Genomic DNA, 21,013 nt, shown 5'->3' with positions numbered 1-21,013 from the left:
AGACGTGAAGGTGTTAAATATTTTAGTCACATAAAAAAATCTTAAAATACTAATTGTAAGTATTTTTAACTTACTTGACACTATAAGCCTGTTCTAAAGCCCGCAAAGGTCAGTGGACAGACTCCTGATTTCGGTGGGCTTTTGATCAGGCACTATATTTGTTGTTCTTTAGTAGATGTGACATTATCTGATTAGAATATGACCTATAGATCACTGTTACAACTAGGGATATTAGAGTTTAACTTATCAATTAACTTTACCGTTTAAACTTCTGACCACCACCAGGAGCCTGTGGGTTCGGTGTATGAGTAGCCTGCAGGTCTGGCAACCTGCGGAGCATTTAACCATATAACTGACTGAAATTCATCCAGAAATTGATACAGAAGAAGCATTGTGAAGGTGGTTGTGGGAGGGGGCAAGCAGCTTCGTGGGAGTTGGTGCTCATGGGGAGCCAGCTTAAAATCTGACTCCCCATGCGCACCAGCGCCTATGAAGCCACTCTCCCCACGTATAACCCGTTATACATTTACCAAAAAAAAAGAAATCCCAAACCAAAACAACCAATAACTTTTTAACATCCCCAGTTCAATGATGGCTGAGTAGACACTTTCCTTTGTATGTAAATGTATTGTATTAAGTTTCCAAATGTTCCTAAGTTTACTGAAGCTGCATTTGCTTTGCTGATTCTTATTCTTATTTCCTCAGAGCATACACCATCTTGTCGTATTCTGCTTCCAAAATATTTGATCTACCCTCTCTAGCTCTTCATTGTTGATTTTGATGTTTAAATCTGTATCTCCAATTACCATGGTTTAACATTTTTAATCTCATGTAATTTTACTCCTGCTTTAAGCACTTTTTGAAAATCTTGTCATTACTTATTTTCCCTTTCATTTCCTGTTTAAAAGTACACTGAAACAGTAATTATAGCTTGTTTTTCAAACGTATGCTGCTGAAGCACTTGCTCCCCCATCTTTTACTACAGCACAGAAAACCTAACTTGCCATCTTTGTATCTGCATGTCCTGTTAGAAGAGTACAAACAATCTCTCTCATTAAATATTTCTGTTTTCAGAAGTTTGGAATCACCATCCTTGCAGGTTTATAAGGCCAGGCTTGACAAAAAGCACTGGCTGGAATGATTTAGTTGGTTTTAGTCCTGCTTTGAGCTAAATGATCTCTTGAGGTCTCTTTCAACGCTAATCTTCTCTGGTCTTATGAATTCTGCCTCTGGAAACCCCAACAATCTTCTAGCAAGGTAGATTTAAATCACCAGATAGAAAGCCTCAATTTAAAATTTCCATTATAATCAACATACCATGATGGAAAATTGTTGAGATTTCTTGAGGAAGAGTTACAAATCTCATGAAAACATATATATATATTTAATAGGGGAAAATTGTTTTGATTCTGCTAATAAATAGCTTCAGTTATTTTCTAAAGAAAGGAACAATCTCATTGGTTGATATAATAATTGTTTCCATGATGGCTAGAGTAATAAATATTCATAATTTGAGAACAGAACCAACCAAAGCTTAGATAGGGAGTAATCTGTAAATAGATCATGTACAGGCAGTCCCCGGGTTATGTACAAGATAGGGACTGTAGGTTTGTTCTTAAGTTGAATCTGTATGTAAGTCGGAACTGGCGTCCAGATTCAGACACTGCTGAAACTGACCGCCAGTTCTGACTTACATAGAGAATCAACTTAAGAACCCCAGGCGTCCCCAAGTCAGCTGCTGCTGAAACTGATCAGCAGCTGATTCCAGGAAGCCCGGGGCAGAGCAACTCTGCCTCGGGCTTCCTGTAGTCAGCGCTGGTCAGTTTCAGCAGAAGCTGACTTGGGGACGCCTGGGGCAGAGCAGCTGGGGTGCTACTGGACCAACCCAGCAGCACCCCATCTGCTCTGCCCCGGACGTCCTGATTCAGCCGCTGCTGAAACTGACCAGCAGCGGCTGAATCAGGACCTGGGGCAGAGCAGCTGGGGTGCTGCCGGGTTGGTCCAGTAGTGCCCACGGGCGCTGCAGGACCAATCGGCAGCGCCCCAGCTGCTCTGCCCCAGAGTCCAAAACAAAAGCCTGGTCTGCAGGGGTGGGGGGCACACTAGCTGCGCCCCCCCCCCCCAGCAGACCAGGGACACGGGGAGCAGAGCCGCAGCGGCAGCGGGGTGCCGCGCCTCTGAGGCTTTGCTCTGGCAAAGCCTCAGAGGCGAGGGACCCCGCCACGGCTGCGGCTTCAGTCTGGGTGCCTGTGGTCTGCTGGGGACGGCCCCCAGCAGACCACAGGCACCCGGACTGAAGCCGCAGCCGCGGGGGGGTCCCGCGCCTCTGAGGCTTTGCCAGAGCAAAGCCTCAGAGGCGCGGGGAACCGCCGCTGCTGCCGCTCCAGTCTGGGTGCCTGTGGTCTGCTGGGGACGGTCCCCAGCAGACCACAGGCACCCTGACCGAAGCCGCAGCCGCGGGGGGGTCCCGCGCCTCTGAGGCTTTGCCAGAGCAAAGCCTCAGAGGCGCGGGGAACCGCCGCTGCCGCTTTGACTGAAGTGGCAGCAGCGGCGGTTCCCCGCGCCTCTGAGGCTTTGCTCTGGCAAAGCCTCAGAGGTGCGGGACCCCCCCGCGGCTGCGGCTTCAGTCAGGGTGCCTGTGGTCTGCTGGGGACCGTCCCCAGCAGACCACAGGCACCCAGACTGGAGCGGCAGCAGCGGCGGTTTCCCGCGCCTCTGAGGCTTTGCCAGAGCAAAGCCTCAGAAGCGCGGGAACCCCCGCTGCTGCCGCATGAGACCCGGTGCCTGTGGTCTGCTGGGGACGGTCCCCAGCAGACCACAGGCACCGGCACCCAAGTGGCAGCAGCAGCGGTTCCCGCGCTTCCGAGGCTTTGCTCTGGCAAAGCCTCAGAAGCGCGGGAACCCGCCCGGTGCCCCTGGTCTGCTGGAGACGGTCTCCAGCAGACCAGGGGCACCGGAGCAGCTTACAAACGGGGCTTTCTCGCCCCGACTTCCGGGGCGAGAAAGCTCCGTTCGTAAGTGCGGATCCGACATAAGTCGGATCCGCGTAAGTCGGGGACTGCCTGTATATGGGCTCAATGTATGATCCTGATGAGATGCATCATGATGTTTCCTGTAGTAAGAGGCCAAGTCGCTGTATGTGCAATAGCACAACTACTGGGTCACCATAGGATGAAATCCTTAATACAATACAATACAATACAATACAATACAATACAATACAATACAATACCTTTTGTTGCACATTTATAAAGCTTGACCTCAAAAGTTAGATGTTTTCTGATCTCAGTTGGTAGCCTTTAACTCAGTTCTTGATAGAGGCTCATGGATTTAGCATATTTATGTTTTTATTGTAAGAGATCATAATAAATTTAATCCTTAATATATTCAGTATTAAATTAAGCTTTTGTTTTAAAAAGGTTTATTTTTTAAAACCAAAACTTATTATAATTTAAGTAATAAAATTACTACTTATTTTTTATTTAAAAAAAATCACATTATCGTCCAGAAGCAGCTGGATATGCTTAGAAAGGTCTTAAATTTCAGAAGTCTACAGAAGTTAAATCTGTAATGCCAAATTCTAGGTTTCCTAGTATCCCAGGGATTCTCAGATTTTTTTTAATTGTAGTGGTTTATTTTCAAGCTCTTCATACTCAGTGGAGTACTTTAGTTGCTGTGCTCTCCAAACTCATCAAAGTCTGCAAAATAAAATTAAAAATCTGGCAACTGTACATGGAATACATGCTTTCAGGCCCAGAGGAAAAAATGCAAACTTTCTAGTGATTGACTTCAATGATTATGGATTAAATTCTGGTGCCTTTAAGTCAGTGGAGTTTATACTGTGTCAGTACTCTACAGTACTTTCTTTCTCGTAATGTAGAGGCTTTGTATGTTTAAAATTTCAGGTTAGATGACTGCAGTAGTCTGCACATATGCAGATCCATGGGTATGTCTACACTACCCCGCTAGTTTGAACTAGCGGGGGTAATGTAGTCATCCGCAATTGCAAATGAAGCCCGGGATTTCAATTTCCCGGGCTTCATTTGCATGAAGCCGGCCGGCGCCATTTTTAAATGCGGGCTAGTTCGAACCATTTCATTTTCACATTTGTTTTCTGGACACTCAGCTGGGGAAGTTGGAAATGAAGTAAGGGTAGAAAATAAGCACTGGCATTAACAAAAAGAGTGGAAGTGGAACTCCCATCATTTGTAATGTACAGGCCTATCATTTTGCTGTACACTTGACTAAGATACAGTCTCTTTTGGGTTCAGTCACTATGTTGTAGCGTGCAGCTCTTCTAATTAGAATTAAACCACAAATTATTTTTTCAATTTGATTTAGGTCTCCATTTTTAGGAAGTGTTACTTTTTTTTTTTTTTTTTTTTAAATAAAATCACTTCATTTACAGTTAGGGTTGCCAGTTTTGGTAGGAAGTGTTCCTAAAGACTTCATTACATGACATAGTCTTTAATTAAAAATTAATCTATAATTTCTGCAAACTCCAGGACAATTCTGGAGGGTTGGCAACCTTACTTACAGTACAAGACTGCCTGGGGGAGCAAATGGGTGATGCTCAGAATTGTATTAATTGGCTTTGGAAGAAGTCACATCCTGTCCTCTCCAGGCAGGAGGAGGTTTGAGGCAATGCAGAACTTTGGAGAGGAGGTTGCTGCCAGGAAAACAAGGAGCAATAGGAGTGAGTTAGATGAATTTTAGAAGTTCCCTCTCAAACTAATCAAGACACACACATACATAAGCCACCTTTGGGTTATTAGTTTTTTTCCCCTTACACAACAGCTGTAAAAACTTTTATTTAAATATACAACAATATTTTAATCCCAGGGAACTTTAATCCCTGATCCTCTTTCTGTATGCACGGTTGAGTATGGCAAATAGAGATATTACACAAGAGAACTTGATTGTACATGTTTTATCACTAGCTGATGTTGGCACAAGGCTTTGTTGTTCATCCTGAAGTATCAAGTTTTATGCTAACACACTATGTTTTTCATAACACTGTAGTCTTCTTGTGGTGATGGATTCTGTTTGTGGTCTTTTCACTCTACTGCATGAAACTAATACCTCTAGTGATTGAAGCTATTATTCAAGGTTTTAATACGAAGAACACAGTGAGCATGTGCATGCTACCATCAAAGGCTTTAGAAACATCCTGTCTCAGATTAACTCTTAGAAGGCTAAAAGTGGAGAAATAGGATTTTCAGAATTAGGTAAAATTATTAATTATGGGTCTGTTACAGCAAGTAGAACTCCCTCTTTAATCAATAGTAGTGCTGTGCTTAGAGGCCTTGTAGAATTGGGCCAGTTTTGTTATCCTGGGTCTCATGATGTCCAATGCCTTAGGATAAGATTTTTGTCATGGGTTGTTTTTAGCAAAATTCATGGACACATTGTGGACTTTTACTAAATTCATGGAAGCTAAATTCATGTGGACTTTTACTAAATTCATCCTGTCTATGACTTTTACTAAAAATAACAGCAAGCTGACTGCAGGGGGTGGTGCTGCAGTGGTGACTGATTGTGGCTGCTAACTGCTTCAGGGCCTCTGCTGCCCATGGTGACTCAAAACTCTAAGGCAAGGGTGGGCAATAATTTTTGATAGGGGGGTCATTCCCAAGATTTTGGAAAGTGGTCGAGGGCCACACTCTTCCATGGTATTAATGGAGGAACTGCGGAGTCTGAGGTGGAGGTTGGGTGCAGAAGGGAGCTTGGGGTAAGGGATTGGGGTACAAGAGGGAGAATGGAGTCTGGGAGGGAGTTTGGGTGAAGGCAGTAATTGTTACCTAGGGCAGGGAACTGTGATGCAGGGGTTTGGGAGGTGACCTAGAGTAGGAGGGGATTGTGATCTCAGGCAGGAGATTGGGGTGCCAGATCTGGGAGGGGAGTATGGGTGCATGTGGAGTAGCAGGACAGAGAGTTGGGGGAGGAGCTGAGGTGCCAGAGGCAGATTCTCGCCAGGAGACTTACCAGGCTGCCTGCTGAGCTAAAGGCTTGCAGAGCTTAAAATGTTTCTCTCTGCTCGGCCATGTGCTTGAGTGAGTGAGCGGGAGGGTTGTGTTTTGTGACTGCCTGTTAATCAAACAGGCAGCTCCCATTGACCAGTGTCTGTCCAGAAACCGGCCAGTGGGATTGTGCTCGGGGTGGGAGCAGCATCTGAATCTTCCCCCTTTCCAGACTCAAAGAGAAAGCGCCCCGCAGCTGTGTTTCTGATTGGCATGCAGGGTTGTGGGGCAAGCAGGTGGGCCAGCCTGGGGCTCCCCACTGCCTCCACAGGCTGGATCTGGTGGCTTGGCTAGCTGGATCCAGCCTATGGGCTGTATTTTGCCCCTGCCTGCCAAAAGGAAGTTTTTACCTAATCAAAGTTTGGCTTATGCCCTGATGCATGATGGTTTGTGTGACTTATAAAAATATTTTCACCATACCATCCTAGGACAAATTATTCTACAACCTGGACATGTTGAAATGAAACCTGGAGTACATATTTGGAATAAATCTATATAGGATATTGTTGCATATAATTAAATTATAAAGCCTTCATCTCAGAGGGGTAGTCATATTAGTCTGTATTAGGAAAAACAACAAGCAGTCCTGTGGCATCTTAAAAGACTAACATTTATTTGGACATAAGCTTTTGTGGGTAAAAAACATTGCATCTAACCAAGTATATTTTACCCACAAAAGCTTATGCCCAAATAAATAAATCTGCTAGCCTTTAAGATGCCACAGGATTCCTTGTTGATAAAGCCTTTATGATTTTCTGAAAGATAATATTCCCCAGTTCCTTCTCAAAAATGTATGACAGAAGAATTTTTTTCAGCTAATAAAAACATGCAAAAATCAAGGTCACATAGTGATGTCACGTGTTCTCAAAAACAATGAATTGTCCTGTAGCACCTTAGAGATTAACCAAAAAAACCCCAAACCCTATAGACTGTAATATAGTTACAGATGAACATGGCTACCCCTCCAAGACTATTAAAAACAATTTTACATTCAAAATGTATGGTCTACTAAACAAATGTTATTTGCAGTTAAAATATATTGAAAGGCCTGAAAAGAATTCATGTGCAAGAAAAATTCTGAAGTAACTATGCTTCTGTATTTTTTTTTCTGACACCACTGCATTAATCTGGTACCAGGTTTGGCTGGTGCTCTTGGGAGTTGATTGTGTTGAAAACAACTATTAATAAAAGTACATTCTTTTATTCCAAACACAATACTCTCCCACAGCCTGCTCTTTTAATTTGACAATATTTGAACAAAAAGAAAGAAAGAAAGGCTTTCACAGTTACCTCCCAGATACCAATGGCCTGAAACTGGATTACCTTGTTATTTACTCCTTGTGCAAATTTTACATCATAATCAAGTATGAGTCCAATCAGAATTTGGATGGGAGATCTGTTGTGACCATTAAGCCTATAAAATTTACCATAACCATAAGCTCAAATGTAAAAAGCAAGTGAAAAATCATAACATTTTACATCATCTTATATTCTGAGTACTTAAAAATTAATGCAAAAATAAGTTGTTTTCAAGAAGCACATATTATAAACAAGTGCCAAAAGAAATATACAAAGAAGATAGATTAGTTCAAACAAAAACCCCACACCTGCTAATACAATTAAAAGAGATGCAGAACCAAAAGTTAATTAACCAAAATTGGTGGACAAACATCAGACTTAATTTGTAGACAAAATAATCAGGAAAAAAACTGTAACCCACTTTTCCTCTTTTGAGGTTCCTTAAAAAGAGACTTTAAAATAAATTAATCTGGCTCTCTCATCTCCCATCCCATGTTGCATCGTTGCATAGACTTTTAGGCAGGGGTGGGCAATAATTTTTGATAGGGGGCCACTCCAAGATTTTGGAAAGTGGTCGAGGGCCGCACTCTTCCATGATATTAATGAAGGAGATGTGGGGTCTGGGATGGAGGTTGGGTGCAGAAGGGAGCTTAAGGTAAGGGAGTGGGATGCAGGAGGACTCTGGGACAGAGTTTGGGTGAAGGAGGTGGTTGTGACCTAGGGCAGGAGACTGGAGTGCAGGGGTTAGGGATGTGACCTAAGGTAGGAGGGAATTGTGATCTGGGGCAGGAGATTGTGGTGCCAGATCTGGGTATGGATGTAAGAGGGGGACAGAAGGTTTGGGTATGTTGAGTGGGGAGGTGGGGAGGGGCAGAGAGTTAGGGCAGGAAAGTGCCGGGGTGCCAGAAGTAGGCTGTGGCCAAGAGACTTATTTGCCAGCTGCCAAACTAGCCTGCCTGCCTGCTGAGCTTAAAATGTTTCCCAGCCAGCCAGCCTGGCCATGTGCTTCATGAATAACTGAGCTGAGGAGAGGGGGGCCTCGTTCTTCTTGGCTGCATGTTATTCCAACAAGCAGCTTACACTGGCTAGGGTCTGCCAGAAACTGGCCAATGGGAATGTGCTAGGAGCGGGACTGCTCCTAAAACTTGCCCCCACTCCTTCCCCTCCAGTTTTAAAACAAAAACCGAGCCCTGCAGCCGCGTTTCTGCATGGTGCGCGGGGCTGGGCAAGATGGGGAGCCTGCCTGGGGCTCTCTGCAGCACAGATCCAGTGCCTAGGCCTGCTCTAGGGCCAGTGGATGACAGGTCTAGGGCCCACACTGTGGCTCAGAGGTCTAGGGCCTCTGTAACGCATGGTGACTTGGAGTCAATGTTCTCTCTAATCTTTTCCATCCATGTGCAGAATAAACTTTATGTGCATCCAGGCATGTGTGAATGCGTACCATCAGTAGAAACACAAACCTAGCAGTGGGCACATAACTTATGGTTAACTAGCTGAGCGGCACTGGAATCTCTCCTGAGTGGCAACCCAAGCACTCAGCTTTTTGGGAACGCTGCTTGGAGCCCTGGGACTTACACTGCCCACAGCAGTTCAGAGCTCTGGGGCTGGCAGCTCAAAGCCCACTTGGAGCTCCAGGCCCCTTGCCTCCCATAATGGTTGAGAGCCCCAGGTCCGTGCTTCTGGTGGCTCTGATAGCTCCAGTGCTGCTATCATGGTGCTGAAGAAAACATCATGGAGATCTCTGAAAGTTATGGAATCTGTGACATCTATGACGAACTCTTATCCTTGTCAGTGCCTGAAGTTTCAGAACATGGCAATCCCTTTCTTCCCCCCACCACAGTCCCCAACTTCTGATGATTTCCCCTGCTAGTTGTGCAGTGCTATATATAAGTAAAAAATGTCATGTGTAAAGAAGTCAAGCCTAGAAAGTTAAACAGTTTAGCCATATAATTATGTGATATGTAACCCCAGGCACATTAGAAAAACGTAACTATTTCAGTAGTTTACTCAAAGGACATAAGGAGCTGTTAAAATCAATCCTATTTGTTTTTGAAGCATCTCTTTAAATTGTAGTTCATTGACGCTGTAGATGTCCGAGCTTTGTAATGATGCTACTTTTATGTAAGTAATGGGTAAGTCCTTACGGATATACTTAGTGCGAACTCGTCATACCGAGGATGATTAATACAGGGAAAACTAACATGGCATACCTTCAATCAGGGGTGGGCAGTAATTTTTTGCCGGGGGCCACTTCAAAAATTTTTGAAGTGTCCCTGGGCCACACTGGAAGGGGCGGAGCCATGATGCTTCTGAGAGCCCCTTTGCCCCCCCTTTCCACTAAGCACCCAGAGCCTACAGCAGCACAGGATGCCAGGCAGGAGCCGGTCTGCAGGAGGAGCCAGTTTAAAACTCTCGCGGACTGCCTTCTTGCTGACCTGCGCTGCTGCCTCTGATACAGGTGGCAGCAGCCCCTGCCCACAAGGGTCCAAGCTCCCCATGGACAGAGGCTCCTGGGGACCAGAATCTGTCTGCGGTGAGCCCAGGCTCATCACTTACAGGGGCTGCTTCCGTGAAACAGCCTCTGCCCGCAGGGAGCTTGGACCCCCCTCAGACAGGAACTGCTGCTGCGAAACAACCTCTGCCTGTGGTGGGCACAGGCTGGTCTGTGGGATGCAGAGCAGCCTCTGTCCACTGGGAGCTCGGACCTCCTGTGAACAGGGGATGCTGCTGTGAAGATAGAGGCAGCAGTATTGTGTGGGGGAAGGCAGCACAATGAAGCTGGTGCTGGGGGAAACTGTCTTTTAAGCTGGCTCCCGCTCCTCCCCACTTGCTCCTCCCCACTGATAGAGAGGCAGCAAGGAGGGGGGAATGTGAGTAGTCTACAAGATTAACCGATAAGCCTAGGTTTATTGGTCAATCATACAGTCTACTACTTGTTGACATCCCTAATCCACTGCTCCTGCTCCAAACACCGACTGCACAGTTCCCATTGGTTGGAAACTGCATCCAAATGGAGCTGTGGTTGCAGTGCCTGGGGGCAGGGGCAGTACCCAGAATTCTGCCCTCTTACCCCACCTAGGAGCTGCTGCCAGAAGGATTTGAAGGTCACTTTTGGGGGCCTCCCAAGATAGGCACTGCATCCCAACTTCCAGCTCAGAGCTTGCACTCCCACATCCTTGCCTGTACCCAAACTCCCTTCCAGAGCCCACACTCCTCCTGCACTCCAACCCAGGCTCAGCCCAGAGCCATCCCTCCACTCTGAGGTCTGTGATTTACAATTTGTGTTTTTAAGCATAGACTAGGAAAACAACAAACCTCCCAAGTCTGTGATATTACACCTGCCCCTTAACCTGGCCTTAGCATATGCTGAATTCTGAAACCATAATATAAGCATGACAAAGGATACCATGTGTATGCTGCAGATTATTAATAGAGTATCTGATGATTATCACGGATGGCCATTGAGGGCGATGCCGGTACATGGGGGCTCCCAATCGCAGGAGGGGGAGTTGGCGGAGTAGAAGCACAGTGCTCCCTTCTTTCAGCACCTCACCCACAGGACAGCATCTGTCTCCCTGCTGCCCTGGCCTTGAGATGCCACCAAAATTAATTCAGAGCTCCCCCACTGAGCTGGTGTAGACAGTCTCTGTTTCTTGTCCTATTTCAGGACCTTCAAGCTGTATAGCCTGTTATTCTTCAGAAACTTGGTGCGTGGTCCAACATACCTCCAGAGACTATTCCAAAATGAAGCATTTCCATTATGTAGTTAGGCAGAAGTTCTTGTAAGGGCAGAAGAAGAGAGACAAACGCCAGGAAGAAAGGGTGAGGTCTTCCACCCAAGTGGAGAAGAGGGTTTCAGTAAAGGAGCAGGAATTTCCAAAGCAGACCCTGGAACAGGAAGGGCAGCATAGGGAGGAGGAGAGTGCTCAGTGGATAGAACTAGTCCCATCTTTTGCTGCCTTCCTGATTCTATGGTGTGATCATGTGCAACATACCCTCAGTCCAGCAATAGCTTGGATAGCTCTGTATCAGGGTGGCCTGTGCATTCAGGATGCATGAGTGGCTGGGCAGGGCAACTAAACCCCATGCAGTCTTCCTTCTTCAGATTCTCTCAGGTGGGGACCTCCTCTCCTCTCCCCTCTTAGGCTCTCGAGGTGTGAAGGGGGGATGTATAAAGAAGGGAAAGCAGAATGTAGGGCCAGGGATGATGTAGCAGTAGGGGATTGTACAGTAGACTTCCGATAATCCGGCACCTTTGGGACCCAGGTGGTGCCAGATTATCAGAAATGCCGGACTATCAGGAGGTACTCTGGCAGGGGCGGGTCTCGTTGGAGGGGAACAGCGCCGCAAGGGCTGAACCCTCTGCCATTTTAGAAGAAGGCAAAGCCTGCGAGCCGCGGAAGCAGAGAGGAGGAGAGAGGCAGGCAGCAGCCTCAAGAAGTTCTAGTCAATTACACTTCCCCGGCTAGATCCACAGCCGACAGGCTCTCGATCTACCTTTCCCCTCTACTGCCTGGGGCGGAGAGTAGGGGGTCGGCGGGCGGGGGTCTGAACCCTCCCTCCTGTTGCAGGGAGGCAAAGCCTGCAAGCGGCAGAGCCACAGAGGCAGTGAGAGGCAGGCAGCTGTTTTAAAATTTTCTAGTCAATTACACTGCCTCAGGCTGGATCCACAGCCGACAGGCTCTCAATCTACCTTTCCTCTCTACTGCCTGGAGGAGGGAGGGCAGGGGAAGGTAGGGGTTGGTGGGAGAGGGGCCGGAGGTGTGCCAAACCAGCCTGCAAGGGGCAGAACCAGAGAGGGAGGGAGAGGCAGGCAGCTGTTTCAAGAAGTTCTAGTTAATTACACTGCCCCGGCAACAGGCTCCCAATCTACCTTTCCTCTCTACTGCCTAAGGGGGAGGGAGGTGGTGGGAATGGGTAGATCCGCAGGTGACAGGCTGCTGCTGAAACTCACAAGGAAGGGGAGATGATCTCTTGTGAGTTTCAGCAGCAGCCTGTCACCTGCGGATCTACCTGTTCCCGGGTTCTGGGTTGCAGTTGGTGCCGGACCATCAGACGAACCGGACCACTGGATGCCGGACCACCGGAGTTTTACTGTATTGTGTATTAACTATTTCCTGCTCTTTTTTTTGGTCTGGTTTTGCAATGGCAGTGGGTCTCCTGAATGCTGTGTATGTTTTACTATTTTAAGACATGTTTACAGATAAAGGACATAATGTTTTCAAGAAAATATATTGCTATCTCTGCATCACATTATACCATCATAATTAGAGATAAAACTAAAAACGTGTTTAGGAGCAATTAAGCACTAGTAAGAAAACAGTATTCCTCTATTTAGCTAGATATAGCAATTCACGTTTCAGTACATTCCATCTGTACACCCATGTTACCCCCTCTCCCACACAACCAAATTCCTTATTCACCATGTCATTCAGACTTACACTGCATGTCAGTAAAGCCCACACCTCGCACAAGCACTGTCCCCCACCAAAAAATTAATAAGTCACTTTTCCTCCACAAGCATATTCCTATGGGTACTATTCCCACTCTTCCATTGGGCCATGCAAGTCCACAATGTGCAAAGACAAAGCTCCCTGACTTCTGCTGCAATCAGCTCTCACAGCGGTAGCTGCACTTTTTGGCAGAGGATACCAATCCAGCGACCCCTCATTACCTTAGGTCAGCTCGGGGCAAATGGCTTCAACTGGCTTCACAAAGGTTGTGAAGAGCACAGCAAGCCATAGTACTGCACTCAGCACTGATGACACTGGAATCCAGACAGACAACTCCAAGAGGTTGAGCACATTGAGCCACACCATTCCACAGTTGTTAAGAATGTAATTAAATCTTCTTTTGACAAGGCTTCTGAAACTAGAGTAGGGTTTTGTAAGCCAAAGCAGAAGGGGTGCATGGTCTCCCCCATAATAACAATGGGGACAGTAATTCCATTTGAGTAAATGTCATTTGGTGGGAATAGTGTCCCAGCCTATCTATGAATGTGGTCTCCTGAGCAAAAAAACTCAGGCTGTCACGGAAAAGTTCACAAAGTCAATGTAAACATTCATAAATCTGCCTTTCTGGCCCACATAACAGTGGAGCAGTGGCCTCTGTAGTGTGTACTCAGGTGCTTCTTTAGAAGGGCAAGCTATGGGCACATAAGTCCCATCGATGGCCCTGGCACTGTTAGGAAACTCCATTCTCTCAAAGCCAGCAGTTACCTCTGGAACAACACCAATGCCTGCCACCTTGGATTAACTCACACACCTGATTGCCTCAATTACCTTCCCGTTCACTTTACCCACAGTCGGCTTTCCTACCCCAATCTTGTTGGCAATGAACTTGTAGGAGCCAGGACCCAAGGGCGACCTCTGATATGTCTCCTTATGTTGGGGAGAAGCCACTCTCAAAGCTCCAGAAATGTAGCTTTCTTCATGTTGAAAGTTCTGGACTCACTGCTATTCATACCCAGTCTGCATGATGATGGGATCCCACCAGCTTGTGCTTGTGCCTCGGCTCCAGAAGTGGTGCTATGTAAGGGACATCAGCAGCAATGCAGGTCTGTTGAGTAGCATCTGTCAGTGCTAGCCTGAGATGCCAGGGTACCACGCCTCCTCCTCTGCTGCCTTCTCTTCCTATAGTTCCATCAAGAAATCCATCACGTACCTTTGCGGGGGACAGAAAACACCATCAAAATGTCCACAAGTGCCTCCCAGATGCTGTGCCGGTTTTCTAACACAGGAGTGAAAGCGCAAGCAACAGAAGTTTATCAAAATGCACCTCATCCATATTGCCGGCACCGAGGTCTGGGCATGCCCAGACCAAAATAACTGCTTGGCAGGCTATTCAGACTTCCTTAACACGCAGGGCTAGCTGGAAAATTTTCCCATGGTGTACCACAATCCTAGACTTGAGTGGCCACACTTTGAGGGGAGAGGAGGAAATGACTCTGGGATATGATTATCTTGACTTGGATCTGTGCACTATAGAACCTAGTTTTGAGCATGTTAGAAAAGTCTTATTGTAGGGGTAAAACACAATGTAGATGCTCAAGCCTAGGGATTTGTAACATGAGTCAGCTGACTCAAGTCCCATTAACCTGGGGCTTACATTACAGCAGGGCTGGGCAAAATACGGCCCACGGGCTAGATCTAGGGTTGCCAAATGGTTTAACCTAAAATACCGAACACTCCCCCCCCCCCCCCCAAAAACAAACAAACAAACACTGGAGAAAAAAATCTGTTGAGGAAAAAAGAAAGGGAGACCAAAGTTGTTGGGGGGGGGGGGGGGAAGGGACCCCGAGAGTTATTAAGCAAAAAATAAATAAAACAGCATGGCCCCTTTAAGAAAAGTCTTTAGGTTTTTTGCTGGTGGCCATCTCGTTTTCTTGATTGGTGCCAGAAGGTAGCTTTCCTGTGGAACCAGGTAAGTGGAGGGGGCCAAAGATGGGAGAGCTGGGGGCTGGGCCTGGTTGCTGAGTGTGTGTAGGGTTGCTAGGTGTCTGGTATCTTTGCCTCCTGGCAGGGAAAAAAAATCAGAAAATACCGGACATTTTAGGTGTCCGGTATTTTCTGAATTTTTTTTACCGGACAGGAGGTGAAAATACTGGACTGTCCGGGTCAGTACCGGACACCTGGCAACCCTAGCTAGATCTGTCTTGCAAAGCCACTGAATTGGGCCCACACGCCAGCAGGGAGCCTTAGAAAAGTCGTTGTGGGGCCTTGTTTGTCTTTGAACAACTGTGGAGTCGGGGGTCGATGGAAGAGAGGCTTTGCACATTTCCCCCCCATTCAACACAATTGGCAGTATTCCAGCCAATGGGCTTCCTGTTTGAAAAACAGGCAGTGTGAGAAGTACCTCTCTCCCCTCCTCTCAGGCTTACAGCTATTCACAGATGCACTTGGCCCCTGTAGCCTGTGCAGGGGCATGGAAGGCAGGGAGCCTGCCTGAGAAACCTGCTGGTTGGGAGTTGTGCAGGTAAGTCTCCTGGTCAGAGCCTGCCTCTGGCACCTCAGCCCCTCCTTCCTCCCAAGCTCCAGCCCCCTAACCCTGCACCCATACTTCACATAACCCAATTCCTCTGCTTCCTCTCCCGCACCCATACCTCCTCCCAGGCCCTACACTGCCCCAGGTTCACTTCCCCAGTCACAACCCCCTCCTTCACCCAAAGTCCCACCCAGACCCTCCCACCTCCTCCTGCGCCCCAATCCCCTACCCCAAGCTCCTTTCTGCACCCAATTTCCATCCCAGACCCCGTACCTCCTCCATTAATATACTAGAAGAGCACAGTCCTTGACCACTTTCCAAATTCTTGGGAGTGTCTCTTCATCAAAAAATATTGTCCACCTCTGGTATAGATCTACAGGAGCAGTTTTGATCTGTTCCTGATGTGATGCAGCTTATGCAAAGCAGAATGTAATGTTGCAGTCTAGTCCACTGTGAGAAGAAAAACATCAGAAAACCTAGAGAGAGAAAGCCACCGTGATTCTTTAGCATCCTACAATATGAAAGAGAATCTCATTACAGACGGTTAATACCTGAGTTATATTTTCTCTGTCAACTGGTAATAAAGAGAATTTTCAGGTGCCAAGGCAACAATGGATGCCCTGTAACTCCACTCCTGTATGGAATATCTGCAGGTTTCTACACTTCAGAATAGCTTACACAGCTGTTTGGGTACTCCTGGTTTTGCCTAAACACTATTGCCAGACTTCATTCTTATTTCAGCTTTCAAACCTGTCAGGTCTACAGCCTTCTTGTCATCACAAATGATATGTAGCCACATGAAATACTTAACTTTGACATCAGCAGTTTGAACATAACATTTTGAAATCAGAGTATCAATGGCCACAAGTGGGTTTCTTGATATTTTAGCTTCTGTGACGTGCAGTGTGGGACGTAAGTCCTTGTTTAACAGCAAAAAATTAAAGGAAGCTAAAAAACAACATAGAGAGGGGAATTGCGTGGCTACTCTTTGGCTATTGGTGCAAAAGTTTCTAAAATGTTCAGCATATCTTCACTGTTAAAATGAACAAAACAAAAAACCAACAAAAGTTATCTGCGGATCACTTGGCTCATATTCACTCACAAACTGTTTTTACTTAACAAAAATAATGAACTTGTGATAGCAGGTCAAGGCAAAAACCTCCATCTGTTCTGGAGTTACTGTCTAATAATCTTTGCCTTTGAGCTTCTCCCTTTTTCTCCTTTTTCTGATTTTGTCCATCCATTTTGTCCCCTATATCCCTAAAATTTTTCCTATATTCTGAGGAGAGATGGCTGCCACTTGCTGTGTGTGTCAGCTTAATGGGAGGTTCCCCCTTCCTCCCCAAGATTTCAGCTCTCTCAGTATTCAGTCCAGTTAGTTTTCTTTCCTTTTACTTTATTGATTTTAGACCTTATTGTCTGGAGACCCTGTTGGGACCATAGACAGTTTTGGTTTGGTTAGTTGTTTGGTTTGGTTAGTTGTTGCAAATCAGTGTTATGAAGAACCATGTTTGTCTTTCTGGATGTTTCAATTAATCACAAATGGCCTAGGAAAGATGGACACTACCTAATTTATTATAAGACTAATGGACTGTCACAATCCAAAAAATAATCTTTTTGGTAGAGCTCAATCAGAAGGAATTTGTCTTAATTTTAGTATATTTCTGCATATACTTTTGTGTGTGTGTTTGAGGGAAAGGCTAGATTCTAAAATGACAAAAGCATGGTTCATTAAGGAAGGTATTGCTGCTGGGAGTACAGCACCCTGTTGGTATGCAAACATTTCTAAACGACCTTTCCTGTTCTACTTTCTGTGGGTAGTATTGTTTGAAAAGCTGACAGGATTGCCAAGGTTTTGAGCTCATGGGCCCCACACAGAGTATGAAAAGCATTCACTGAAACTAGTTCCTTCTGGAAATGAAAATGAGGAGTTATAATATTGTGGGCAACAATGCCGCCATTTTTCAGGAAAACAAAAAATTCTGATAACTCTTTCTTTTTAGGCTAACATGAAAGAATAAAAGACCTTTTATTTAAAAATTCAGAATACCATGTTGAATTATAAAGTTAGAGTTTAGCAAAAGAAAACCTACTGATTGTTGAGGTTTATTGTTGATGATTACTGTTTTCAGTATAAGGTTCCTGTGTTAGCAGAATGGCATGTTCACCTATATAATTTTTTTAATGAACGATTGTAGGATTTTAGCAATTCACATTCTGATTTTGTGCATGTCAGTGTCACATTTTAGAAAACTTTATACTTAAATGTAAATCTCATTTAATATATTGTGCCCCTGCATTTTGTGCTTTTACTGAGAGATGTCATTCCTTCAAGTGGTTTTTTTCCCTGTATTTACAGATTATACGATGGCACGTAGACCTACAGCCTTGGGCTAGTCCAACTCCTTCCTTGAATTATGAGGCCTTGAGGTTCCTGAAATATATCACCACACCTCAGGTTGGTTTTCATTTTGATATCCAGTTTGAAAACAATTTGAAAAACACAATCAGTTTTTCTCCCAAAAAGAGTCTTTAACAGGAGTTTCAATTACTTCAGTACCCCATCACATTGCATCTTGTTTAGAATTAGATATTTTGTTTCAGAAAGTGTGCAATTTAAAATCAACAATCAACTTAAATATAATAATCAAGAGAGGCTAGAATAGGGTGGGCAAGATAAGGCCCATGGGCCGGATCCAACTTGCCTAGCTGTTTGATTCGGTCCATGGCCTGCCCTGTCACTCGCCCAATTGAGACCTGCGGGCAAGGGAGTGCACAAAGTCATTAGCTGTTCAAAGTGGCTGGCAGTTCCCTCCTCCCACCAGGAGCATGCATCACCTAGAGCTGTGGTCACCTACCGGTCGATCACAATCGACTGGTTGATCGCAAGGCCTCGACCAGTCAATTGCGAGGTTTTCAGGCCCCCTCCATTTTTCCCCCCACCCCAAGAAGCCCCACTACCTACCTCCAGCGACAATGGAGGTAGTGCCGGCTTCCTGCGGGGTGGATGGAAATCCTGCAGCTTCACGCCACTTCCGCAAGTTTCAGAAGTGCGCTGGCTGCTTCCCTCCCTCAGGTCTGTGGCATGCCGGGCGTGCTGCGGGAGGGGGCGTCGGCCCTGGAGGAGGAGTGCGGTGGCTTCCCTGCACCGCGGGAGGGGTGAGTGGGCCCCGAAGAGGAGCGCAGGAGTTTCCCTGCACCGCGTGGCGGGGGAAGGGGTCAGCCCTGGGGGAGGTGTGCACAGGGGCTTCCCTGCATTGCGGTGCGGGGGGAGGTTTCAGCCCCGGGGGAGGTGCGCACAGGGGCTTCCCTGCGCTGTGAGGGAGGGTTACCCCCGGGGGTGGCGCGCTTGGGGGCTTCCCTGCTCCACGGGAGGGATGAGTTGGCCCCAGCAGAAGCGCGCACAGGGGGGAGTCAGGCCCAGAGAAGGCACGCGCCGGCTTCCCTGCGGAGGGGGTGGGGGAGAAATCCTGGGAGGAGGTGGGTGCAGGGGACTCTCTGCCTCCACTGGCACTTTGTTCCCTTTCCCCACTCCCCAGCCACAGAACTCTGTCCCCACTCCTCCGTCCCCAGCCACAGAACTCTGTACCCACTGGCACCCTGTCCCCTGCTGAAGCACCCACTAGCACCCTTCCCTAGTACTATGTCCCCTGCTCCCACCAACACAGTTGGGGCCACATTAGGTGGTTTTTTATGCATCTCACTTGTGTGGCCGCAGCTGACTTTTCTGGGTGACCCCTGACTCAAAACAGGTTCCCTGCCCTTCTCATAAATAAAGACAATGCAGAAACTTTTTATGTTTGACACAGTATTTTATTTAAAAATGAAGCCTGGCCAACAAACCCCCAATTGGGGCCAAGCCTCCATCTGGCCACAGCATCATAACACTCCTGCACTCCCCTTTCCCCCAGACCCTTCATCTGAGCCTATCATACACTGGAACCCCCTGCCCTGAGCCCCTCACACACCCCAACCCAAATTCCTGAACCCTCACATCTAGAAGTCTGTGGCTTGCTTAGTACCCTAACCCTACATCTGACCCCAACACTGCCTGGTCTGGAGCCCCCTCCCTGAGCCAGCATTCCCTTATCCAACTTCTCCTGCATCCAGATTTCCTCCTAGAAGCTTGCACCTCTCACCCCTTCCCACAACCAAATCCCTTATTCCCACCCCAGAGCCTACAAATCCTGTCTCAACCTAGCGAGGGTACGGCTAGACTGCAGGAGTTTTTCAGGATTCCAGAGATATCCCAGAAAAACTCTTCTGCATCCAGGGATGCGTTTGTTCTTCCGCTTCTTTTAGCGGAAGAGCAAACATGATCTTTCGGTCACCCCTATATTCTTCTTTCCACGAGGAATAAGGGGGCTTCCAAAAGAAGGGGTTTTTCTGACATTTAGTCAAGTCTAGACAGGCCAAATGTTGGAAAAACCTCTTCCTACAGAAGAACTGGGAAAAAAAGCAGCAGTATAAGGGTTGGGGATAGCAAGTGATGGAGAGGAGGAAAATAGAGAGGGTGGGGCTTCAAGGAAGGGGCGGGGAGGTAGATCTTGGCTTGTTCTGTCATTTAAAAAGTGATGTTGGGTATAAACATGTTGGAGACCACTGACCTAGAGGGAATCACCAGCCGTTCTGAACAGCAAATGACTTTGCACACTCCCTCACCCCCCAGGTCTCAATTTGTAGCTACACACATTGTCTTTAAAAATATGCATTTTGGGTACCTCAACCAGTTTAGGAAAGGTGTCAGGTTCCTATATGTTAAACAGGCTTCCTCAATAATGTCAATAGAGTTCTAATCTTTCTGTAGCAAGATATTCTTATACCCACCCACACATTGGTGAAAGGAGGAGGAGAGAGGTTAATTTTCTAAAGTGCTGAATATTTAGAAACCCACTTGAGGTTAAAGGGAGCTGCAAGCACTCAGCAGATTTGAAAATCAGGCCTGGATGTCTTGCTAAAGATGTAAGTTTGTACAATGACATTTGTATGTGTTTTCCACCCAAGAAAGAATGGGAAGTGCTACTAGATAGTTAGAACAAGGAGGGTATTCTAATACTCATATCTCCCAACATGTCATTTCTGAACATCTTGACGTGTCTATGCAGTGTCTTGCATCTAAGAATAACAAAACTTTATAAGATGGGTGTTGTGTCACTCCCATAAGAGATTCTTTTTTCATACAGTGTTTGTGAGGATGAGAGAGCAGAGAATCTGTCTTTGAGCATGTATACCATTGTTCCTGTCTATTGGTAATTGTATGGTAACATGTCTCTGCTTATCTGCAGACCTATGAGTGCCTTAGCTGTGTGTTTAGAAGTACCTGAATCATTCTTCCAATGACATCTGTTCCCTAAGCACTCACTAGAATGAACAGTACTGAGAAAGCAGGAGTGAAGATGTTTCGAATGAAGGCAGTAAGATCTAAGTGGTCCAAATTACTGGTACTTATACTTCTTGTTGTCAGGTAGAGATATTTAGGCTGATGAAGGTTCAGAGCACAGAAAACTGTCATTGTTCAGTGACTTAATGAATTGTGGCAGAATCTGCTAGTGGTGTCAAAACCTACAAGAGCATCAATTAATAAAGAGTTTATAGCTTTTGACATGGCAATCAAGAAGTTCAGTTCTCAGAGTAATTACTGACTCCTTGGCCAGGCATAAATGAAGTCAAGAAATGAAAGAGACCCCTCATTGCTGATCTTACATCTGCTA

General features: G+C 46.3%; 1 protein-coding gene across 5 annotated transcripts in view; it reads left to right on the top strand.

Moving 5' to 3' along the window:
• Window positions 1–21,013, top strand: part of METTL24 (methyltransferase like 24) — a 102,766-nt gene that overhangs the window by 20,459 nt on the left and 61,294 nt on the right. For all 5 annotated transcript variants that reach the window (XM_089776897.1, XM_089776896.1, XM_089776895.1 and 2 more), the window contains exon 2: window positions 17,662–17,760. In XM_089776897.1, coding sequence (XP_089633023.1) covers window positions 17,662–17,760 — 99 coding nt within the window. The remainder of the gene's footprint in view (window positions 1–17,661; window positions 17,761–21,013) is intronic.

The sequence above is a fragment of the Pelodiscus sinensis genome, chromosome 3, assembly GCF_052426305.1.
Source record: "Pelodiscus sinensis isolate ZL-2025 chromosome 3, ASM5242630v1, whole genome shotgun sequence".
NCBI classification, from domain to species: Eukaryota; Metazoa; Chordata; order Testudines; family Trionychidae; genus Pelodiscus; species Pelodiscus sinensis.
Note: the sequence above shows the minus strand (reverse complement) of the source record. Positions and strands in the feature narration are given on the sequence as shown.